The 9,749-nt window shown below is 40.0% G+C and overlaps 1 protein-coding gene across 3 annotated transcripts; it reads left to right on the forward strand.

Annotated features, from left to right (window-relative positions):
- The first annotated feature begins 1,548 nt into the window (after nucleotides 1-1,548).
- Nucleotides 1,549-9,711, forward strand: adat1 (adenosine deaminase tRNA specific 1). 3 transcript variants are annotated; one of them, XR_013779370.1, is made up of 10 exons: nucleotides 1,549-1,832; nucleotides 2,227-2,295; nucleotides 3,437-3,491; nucleotides 3,633-3,763; nucleotides 4,225-4,810; nucleotides 5,136-5,281; nucleotides 6,928-7,027; nucleotides 7,142-7,228; nucleotides 7,359-7,422; nucleotides 8,746-8,767. XR_013779370.1 is itself a non-coding variant. In XM_079347267.1 (10 exons), exons 1-10 carry the CDS (start codon nucleotides 1,661-1,663, stop codon nucleotides 8,922-8,924), a joined length of 1,548 nt encoding a protein of 515 aa, XP_079203393.1. In that variant the 5' UTR covers nucleotides 1,549-1,660; the 3' UTR covers nucleotides 8,925-9,711. The 3 variants fall into 3 exon arrangements, 2 of the variants coding, with proteins under 2 accessions (XP_079203393.1, XP_079203394.1); XM_079347267.1 differs by having other exon boundaries at nucleotides 7,400-7,422; nucleotides 8,746-9,711; XM_079347268.1 differs by lacking the exon at nucleotides 7,359-7,422 and having other exon boundaries at nucleotides 8,746-9,711.
- Nucleotides 9,712-9,749: the final 38 nt, after the last annotated feature.

A 9,749-nucleotide genomic window follows, 5' to 3' on the forward strand; every position in this document is an offset into this window, starting at 1 on the left:
GGAGAAACAAAACTCTTTACATAACAAGATCACAGCTTGTCAAAGACTATGACACGGGTGGTGTCAATGCTCTTGATTTTGAATCAATGGTTGGCACTTTTAAAATCAATTGGATAAAGTATTTTTTGTCCCAACAGAGTTCTATGTGGTTTCATATTCCTAGACCCTTGTTTAATAAATTAGAAGATTTAGATTTAGATTTTGAGATCAAAATTCCAATGAAACTGTCTAATTTTCATCAGATTTCCGGAAAATTATATTCACTCACAACTTTTCTTGTCATTGTTCAACTCTGTGGAACAATAGAGTGATCACAGTCAATTATAAATCCTTATTTAAGATTGGGTTGAGAGTTTACTGAGTTCTAATGGTGACCTAATAGACTATATATCCTTTGTTAACAAACATAACTTTACTTGTAGTTATCGTGAATTTAGTAAGGTTTATAAAGCAATTCCCCAACCATTAATTCAGTTAATTAAAACCACCTTAATGTATGCGAATGTTAAGGCTGTATTATCAAAATTACTGATTGATGAGTGTAACTTGTGTGATAGGAAATTTCCTGAAATCTAGGTTTTTTTCCATGATTACCACAGAGGGCTACATACTAAGTCCCCAGAGTCAATTCAGCTTATGTCCTGGCTAAAACACATTCAAATATGCCTGTTTTTCCTCAAGTGAAAGAAACCCATTTTAAAATAATTCGTCAGATCTTTCCAACTGCTGCATTTCTCAAAAATAAAGTTCAATTTTGACGTGAACCCTTGTGCTTTCTGTGGTGAATCTGAAGAGACTTTAGAGCACTTGTTTGTAGTACTCTGTCCTGTGTCTCAAAGATTTTGGGTCAATATTAGAAGTTGGCTGTCAGAAATAATGATATTCCTTCTTTTGATACTTATAGTATTCTTTATTTTATGGATAATTTAAACCCTTCTATTACTGACATGGTAAATGTTATTTTACTCATGAGTAAATATCACATTCACTGTAGTAAGTGGACAAAAAGCAAACCCTCCTTTGACTGGCTTATAAATATTTCAAGTATATCTATCTCTGAAAAAAAATAAATTAGCAGGATTGCTAAAGAGGTTAGTGCTGATTTATCCAAATTCTTGTTGTTTTGACTCATGGCCCTTGTTGTTGTTGTTTTGTTTATTTGTCATTGCTCCAAGTTGTTGTCTGCTCTTTTAATATATTTATATAATTCCCCTAGTCTTGATTCATGTTTTCAATTTACTTGTTCTGTATATTTTTCTGTTGTTTGTCTATCCTTTTGAGAGTTTGTATTAACATTTCGTATATGTTGAAATTGACAATAACGATGGTAAAAAAGGCTTTGTTGTCCCATTATTTCATTTGTATTTTAGAATACTTTTTTCATTGTATTATCTTATAACAATATAGAGATATCACTTCTGCTACCATGATAAAATTACCAATATATTCATAATTTACCTATCAATATTATTTTCAACTTTTGTCTCTTTTTAATCAAAGGCCTTTTTTGTGAAAGTTACAAATCCAATGACCCGGAAGTGACTCCAAGTTTATTCTCGCGATATCTCCAAGTCGTTGAATTAAACCATGTTTAAAAACTAGGCAAGTGTATCCTCTACTATCTGAAAGACATGTCACGTTAATATAAATCCTGTGTGCAATGCCCGTGAGGGTCCACTCTCTGTTTAATATGTTGGACGCGGATGAAATCGCGGAGTTATGCTACGACCGTTTCCAGCAGCTTCCCCGCAGAGGGAAGCCTGAGCCGGGCAGAGAGTGGAGCCTGCTGGCCGCTGTGATCAAAGTCAGCCGCTGTGATCACTCGGACACGGGTGAGAGAGATGAATGAAGCACACTGTACATCAGTCTACCATCTATGATTCCAACAATAAAAACAGTTATGCTTTATTTTTAATGTATTTATTTGTAAGTCTGTATTAATGACTCTTTTTTTCTTGTTCCTTCTGTTCCAATACTCGTTTTGTATTGTAAAATGTAAATAATAATTAAAAAACAAACAAACAACTATACATCATTTTACCATACGGGAAAGTTTAGACTTAGATTTAAAAAAAAAAAAAGTTACCGTTTTTTTTAGTTTTTTTAGATAAATTCTGCCAATAAATGTGCTAATTAAAGTATTATAATAGGAGAATAGTAAAAAAAAAAAAAAAAAAAACATGTTATAAATGATAATGTAATGATGTGATTTTCTTTCTCTCACAGTTGATAAGGAGGTCGTCTCCCTCGGAACCGGAACTAAATGTATTGGACAGACAGCTATGAGTCCTAATGGTGTGTTTACTATCTTTACAATGATTTCGTGTTTCTGTCTTTTTTTAATGTGCTGCATACTCAGATGATCTCCTTCCTCAATAAGATCTCATTTTTTATGTCATCCAATCAGCACACTTTTTAGTTTATACCTATCCACAATCCTCTTGTCAGTTGTAAAGACACAATGAGAGAGTAGTTGGTGCGCGTGCCCCGTGTGTGGAGGCTATTTCTCAGGGGCAGTCCAGGTTCAAGTCCGGTCTGTGGCCTCTTTCTCACACGTTCTCGCTCTCTCTCTCCCTTATGGACTCTGTCCACTTTCCTATCTCTCCAATAAAGGCATAAAAAACCCCCAAATAAAAATAAAACATCTTACAGGGCTGCAGAGAGATTACGGTTCACAAAAGTCCTTATCTCCATCATAAGGTCCAAACAAAGAAAACCACACCTCCACTGTTGTTATTTTGTTTGTCCCATTACAGAGTTAAATTATTCTTTTTACAAGCAAAGCTGCATGCATGCATTAACCCCACACAGACTTTGACTGGAAACACAGACAATACCACAGTGTGTACTTGATTCAATAAATAAGAAGCACCCACAAGCTGTCACTAACAGATTTTTGTCACTAACTTTTTTTCTAACATAGGATATTCCTGGTTTGAGTGCATTTCTGTATGTCTGAAAACCAAGTTCAATATGTTCCCAGGTTTACAAAGAATGTTCAAGTTCCAGTGGAAATCTCACATACAGGGAAATCAAGATCAAGGAAGAAGTAGTGTGTCTTAACTAAAAATGTAAAGTTAAAGCATGCAAAGTCTAAACACTGCAAGCTCCACATGTATGGACAGGAAGTGTCTCTGTCTTATGTCAGCGGCTGAACCAACAGGATTTCACCATGAGAGGTTGTTTTTTTTTCTGCGACTCAAAAGTAGATTGGTTCAATGTCTACACTGGTGTTGTGTTTATTTGTCCTTCTGCGGGACATTTTCCTCTCTGCTTTCTGGATACTGTATTGTTTGCAGTGGTCTCTCAGTTGATAACAAATACATTTTACAACCTGTTTGAAAAACGAACAGCCTGTAAAAGCTTCAATCATAATCATGTTTGAAACTTTACATCAGTGGGATTCTCAGTCTTCTTGATTCTCTTTTCTATCAAGGTGATGTTCTTAACGACAGTCATGCAGAGGTCATTGCCAGAAGGGGGTGCATCAGGTGTGTATACTTTGTGTGTGTGTGTGTGTTTCTGGTTATAGCTTGTTTTCCCCGTGGTGCGTGGTGTTGAGATCCACGCATACAGTCTGCTGCTACTGTTAAGTGTGTGCGTGTTTTTTTGTGTATGCGTGTATTTTGTAGGTACCTGATGGCAGAGCTGCTCGGGGCTGTGAGCGGGGAACACAGCTCTGTGTTCTGTCGGGGAGATGAGCGAGGGAAGTGGAGGCTTCAGCCGGGTGTGTCCTTCGTCTTCTTCACCAGCCACACTCCCTGTAAGTCCTCACTTTATTCCACATGACCACCAGAGACGTGTTGAAGAAAACCTGACTTTAATCCAGCTTTAGACATGTGCAGTTAATTGCATTTAATCAATGCTTGTAATTAGTTTTCTGAACTGGTGTAGGATTTTGATCCTTCCTATTTATTACTTCATTGTTTATATATATTTATCACGTATTTGCCAAATGATTGTATTTTAGTTCAGACAAAGACACGTGTTATTTCTCCACTAGAATAAAGGACAAAGCCCAAACCTTTAGGATAAAAGTGTCAAATAAGGATCAATTTAAGGCGGAAAAGAAACAAAACATGACAAGAACAATAATAAGCTTTAAACTTTTAAAAAGAGATTCATATTTCCCTTGAAGAGCCTTCAATGGAAACTCTGTTGGAAACAGAGCTGTTTGGGGATTTATCAGATTTAACTGGGCTGATCCCGTCTGTATTTTACCAGGTGGAGATGCGTCCATCATCCCAATGGCTGACATCCAGTCTCAACCCTGTCCTGCTGTCACATCTGCAAAGAGCTCTTATGGGTCTGATGAAGGCAGAGACCTGAAGAGGAAAGCTGAGGCCCCAACTGAAGAGATAAACACTAAAGTGTCCCGTCGAGACGATCAGGAGACGTGGAGAGAACCATCGAAGACGAGTCTCTCTACAAAACCACCAGAGGAAACCTTGTCACGAAATCCAGCTCAGCCAGAGGGAAACTCCAGAGGCCTCTCTGACGACAGTGCTGGAGCGCATCCACAGGTCTCAGACATTCACAGGACGGGGGCCAAGTGTGTCCCTGGTGGCCACGCGGACCCTCTGCACCCAGGGGTGGGGTACCACAGCACAGGGATGCTTCGGGTGAAACCCGGACGAGGAGAGCCCACTCTCTCCCTCTCCTGCAGCGACAAACTGGCTCGCTGGGGCGTGCTGGGCTTCCAGGGTGCACTGCTGTCCCACTACCTGCAGGAGGCGCTGTACTTCAGCACGGTGGTGGTGGGGAAGTGTCCGTACAGACAGGAAGTGATGCAGAGAGCTTTGGTTACGAGGTGAGGAGAAACAGTCAAACAATAAGCTCGTTAATGAGTTTTATTAATAAGTTAAGAATCAGAGTCTCTCAACGCTGATCAGATCAGTCACACACACGATGAAGACTTCTAAAACTTTAAGAAATTCACCTTTTTTCTTTGAGACAAATCATTCCTCACTGTTCAAGATTTGTTTTCTGTCCATCGCCAGTCATCCTTTCAAGTCATCTTCAGTACAGTATTATTCAGCTTTTTTTACACAACTGCTCCATTCAGAGTAAAACACACGATAAAGCAGAATATCACGTTTAGCCTCGTCAATGTGAGTCCCTCCCATGTTCCTCAGGTGTTCCCGTGTGTCTAACCTTCCTGCTGGTTTCTCTGCGTGTGAGCCCGAGCTGCTCCAATCCAGCCTGGAGTTCCCGTTCAGTCAGTCCCAGACCGAGCTCCAACACCAGGATGGAAAGGGTCGGATCTCCCCCTGTGGGGCAGGTGACAAACTACACACACAAACACACAGGCAGCTGTGGCTCAGTGGGAGAGTCGGTCGTCTTTCATACTGAAGGTCCGGGGTTTAAACCAAAGTGTGTCTCTCGCTGATGCAGCATTCATATCACCTGAAAGAATAAAGTTACGATTTAAATCACTGTTTATGACTTTATTACATATTTTAAAGAAAGTGTCTGAAATCCATTTCGTCTGTTGTTGTAGCACGACAACGTGTGAAATCTTGTGACTATATTTAGAACGTCTCTTTGATTAATCTCATGTTGAAAGTTTATCATAGCTCGTTTAAGTTCTACTTAGTTGATTAGTTGTCCCCTTAGGGAAGTTGTTTTTCACAGTTTCATAGATTCTCATGGTACACCTTCAGAAAGGTTGTTTAGACGTCGGGGTGCGTACGACGAGGATACGGAAGCTGTGTCGTCACAGCAGAGCATGCGCCAAGCATTGCAAGCTGTTTATATCACATCTCTTCACGTCTGCTGATGGTCTCCAGAGTCGTGATACATAGATTTTAAATGCGTTTCTATCACAGAGCTGATTATCAGCCGGCTCTGCTTCTTTTTTTTAGTCCTCATAAAGGTATTCCTGGAGGAAGAAGAATGCATGATGTATTTAACACCTAAACTCGTGTGTCGGTCTGAGGCAGGACGGAGTCCACAGTCAACAATGCAATGAGCTGTGTGGAATATGTGACGGTTACAAACTTATGTGTGACTGCACTTTCACTATTAATGACAAAAGATCCTTTTTTTCCTCTGTTGTTGAGTTCCACTGAATCCCAAACAGCTGTTAAGTCTGGTTTCTATATTTGAGTCAGTTTAACAAACTTGATCACATCAGCGGTAAACAAAGCCTCCTGTTTGATCACCTGTTCACCAGATGACTCCAGCTTTTGTGTGAGACTGATCAGGATTTTGTTTTACGTGCACGTGTGTGAGTCATCTTGGCCTTGAAGAAATCATTTCCAAAATGGTATCGACTGTGTGGTAACTATATTACCTGTAAAGGGTTATCAGATCGAGCTTGCACCATAGATAAACTTGAAGTCTTCTTTGTGTCCTCTGCCAATTTCTTCAACGTTTTTTTTCACGCATCATTTCACAGTTTTGTGCAGCAGACTGTTTGTGTCCTGAAAAGTTGTAATGGAAGCAAATCATGAAATGGATATCGCCTCTCATTTAAAGGGAGTGGAAAAATCCACTTTGACAGTGTTTTTGGAAATATATTTGGGTAACTTGAGAGTCTACAAACAAACGTTTTTTCAACTCACTGCATTTAAAGAGACACACACCAAAACAGAGCGTTCTGAGAGAGCTGGTTTCTACAGGGTCACAAACCTCCTCTGGTGCTTGATTCATGTTATATTTGGACCAAAGCACAGCACAGATGTTTCATTTAGACCACAGGGGACTGTTTGAAGAAGGTGGAAGAGGGGGATAATATGTCCCCTTTAACCACATAATCCACATCCCTGCAGCTATGCCATGGAGGGATTTTTAAAATTCTAAAATAAACATAGAATTAACCACAATTTATACATTATTTAGGTTTTTAATGATTAAAGAACACACATATTTACACTCTGTTGTTTGAAGACTTTTCTCCCAAGTAAACGTGAGTGTATGTCACAGCCATCAGTTGGTGTAATGTGCCTGAGCAGCCACTAGATGTCACTGCCAACGGCTACAAACACGGAGTCACCAAGAAAGCCCTCGGCACAGTCAAAGCCAGGTAGCCAACGCACTTTCATCCCACCTCAACAATGTGAATAACAATTCACTTAACTTCATTTGTTTTCACCATTTCAAACTAAATGTATAAATGTACATGTTTGTGCTTCTTTAGGTCTCTCCTGTGCAAACTGGAGCTTTTCCATTCCTTCCTGTCTCTGGTATCAGCCACTGACCCTGCAGCACTACCCGACTCTCTCAGGTGATTTTTTTTTTCTTCATAATTTCACTGTTGCTTTGAACTGCATAGAACTACTTTAAAGCCCCGGTGAGGATTTTATAAGCCACGATGAAACAGACTCACATTAATTGGGATTTTATTTGACCTACAGAAGCAAATGAGACCATCAGACCATATGTTCTTCATTTTCAGGCCCCTAATAGCTGTCAAAGGGGGTAGCTGTCACACAAGACAATTTACAGCATGTCGGAGAAACATTTACAATTTAAGTTTACAAGATGATAAATAGATGGATGGAGATAGATAGATAGATAGATAGATAGATAGATAGATAGATAGATACATACATATTCTATTGATCCCGAGGGAAATTCAAGACATCCAGTAGCAGTATACAAGACATTAGTTATAATACACACCCGCTGTCCCCCCTCCCCTCTGTATACAATAATCCCCAAACAAGATTTAACAGCCCCTATGTGACTAAGAGTAAACATAGTTACAGATTAAACCTGTGCTATTAACATTAGACTCATGCTTATATAACAACAATGTACATAACCTGTGAAGGAGAGAAAACATATGTGCTAATTAAAAGAGACCTGTAAACAGTTAAAGAGCCTCAGAAACAAAGTGCTGACCTTCGAGAAGTTTGTGAAACATATTTAAAGTCACCAAAGACCGTAAGAACATAGGACATGTGTTGAAGAACTTAGAAGGTGTTGATCCCGCTTTGATTGGTTAGGGTAAAAGTATTGTGAACCTTTTCACACACGTGCATGTTGTCATTCCGTTTCACTACACATACGTCGTGTACAGACTCTGTCGCTTCGTGATTTCTTGGCAACTCGTGTTTTTGTCCTTTTTTCTGGAATTGAACAACCGATGTCCCAGGTTTTTCTCTTCATAGTATACAAAGGGTTTCGAATAACTTTTCAAACAACAAATTGCGTGTCTGCCGGCCATGCAGTTCTCACATTTCACTGTGCATCCAGGGTTGTTCATGTTCACATTCTTTGTGAGTAGGAGTGTAATTAGGTGTGTGTCTGCGTGCGTACAGATGGCTGAGAATCGTCCTCAAAGAGCAGAACAAGAGTCTCTCTGTTTTTAGAGTTTTGGCTGATAACCTGATCCCAGCCTAGCTCGCCCTGGACCATAGACACACACACACACACACACACACACACACACACACACAGCATACAAGGAAAACATTATGTGCGTTGACAATAATACGTCCAGTGAGGACAGACATAAGATATTTATGAGTCTTCAGTTTTGCCTGTCTCATAAGATAATTCTTTATCCATCTTACAAACTGAGAAATGTACTTACATGTGTAAGAGGATATAAAACAATCCAAAGGGCTTGAATCTTAATACATAGACTTAAGTCACCTGATGCTAATGCTAACATTAGTCCTCTTACAGTTAGCTCCTTTTTACCATGCACGTTGACTCATCGTTGGACTAACACCCAGGTGCTGACACCAGTAAGTGTCATAGTAAGCTGAGATGTATTGTTTTTTCCTGTTTCAGGGGAGCAGATCTGCAGACCTACTGGGACTACAAGAAGGCCTCTCAGGCTTATCAGCAGGCGTGGCAGCAGCTCCACAGCCAGGCCTTCCCGCTGTGGCCACGCAGCGGCAGAAATCTCCTTCTCTTCCGCTGAAAGGTTCCCCTCGCTCGGGTCGATGAAAAAGTGCCTTTGTTTGTAGCAAGGACTTGTATATCAAAGGGTTAAAGAACTGCTTGTGGGAGAGGATTGGTCAACTCACGTTTCATTTCAATCAAAGGACAACAGGACTGTGAATTAGAGAAAACCTGAATCATGATCCTCTTGATATAGAAGGATCATTTGTCTCTTCTGATTTTTAAGAGTTAATTTCCCATCGCCTGATGGTCAATCTGGATAAATATTATTCGACTATTTTTGACTTTCTCGTGGCTTAAAGCAGCAGGACATTGTGCTCTGTCCTGCTGTTCAGAGAGGTCGATGACCGCCCCTCAGTGTCCTCAGATCATGGCTTTATTTTTTTAACGAGTGTGACATGTTGTGAAGGCAGCTGCTAGGAGGCCATACTCTGAAACCACAAGTGGACACACCTGTCTGTGTGTGAACACAAGGGTTCGGAGTTTGAATGGCTACAATTAACGTGAGTATGTCTCGTATTAAACATGATCGTAGTCCTCTGGGACTCTGCTGTCACTCATCAGGACAAACAGCAAACTTCCACTAACAGTCCCTCATCGACTCCAAACACCAAATCAGCGCAGGGACTGAGGATCACTTGTGTTGTTGCTTAAGCTCAGCAGATTCTGCTGATAAGTAGCAACGCATCTCAGCTCAGCTAATCCAGAACAGTGTGTTACATGTTATCATCTCACAGCCTTCATATACACATGACAGATGTTGTGTATTTTGTTTCTATTGTGCATGTGAACAAGTGGGCGCTTTTGTAACATGATGCTGACTGTATTTTCATGCAATGATAAATTATGACATTATATGAACATTGTCAGTTTGGTCTTTGTTTTACAAA

This window comes from Symphodus melops (genome assembly GCF_947650265.1).
Source record: "Symphodus melops genome assembly, chromosome: 6".
Lineage (NCBI taxonomy): Eukaryota > Metazoa > Chordata > Actinopteri > Labriformes > Labridae > Symphodus > Symphodus melops.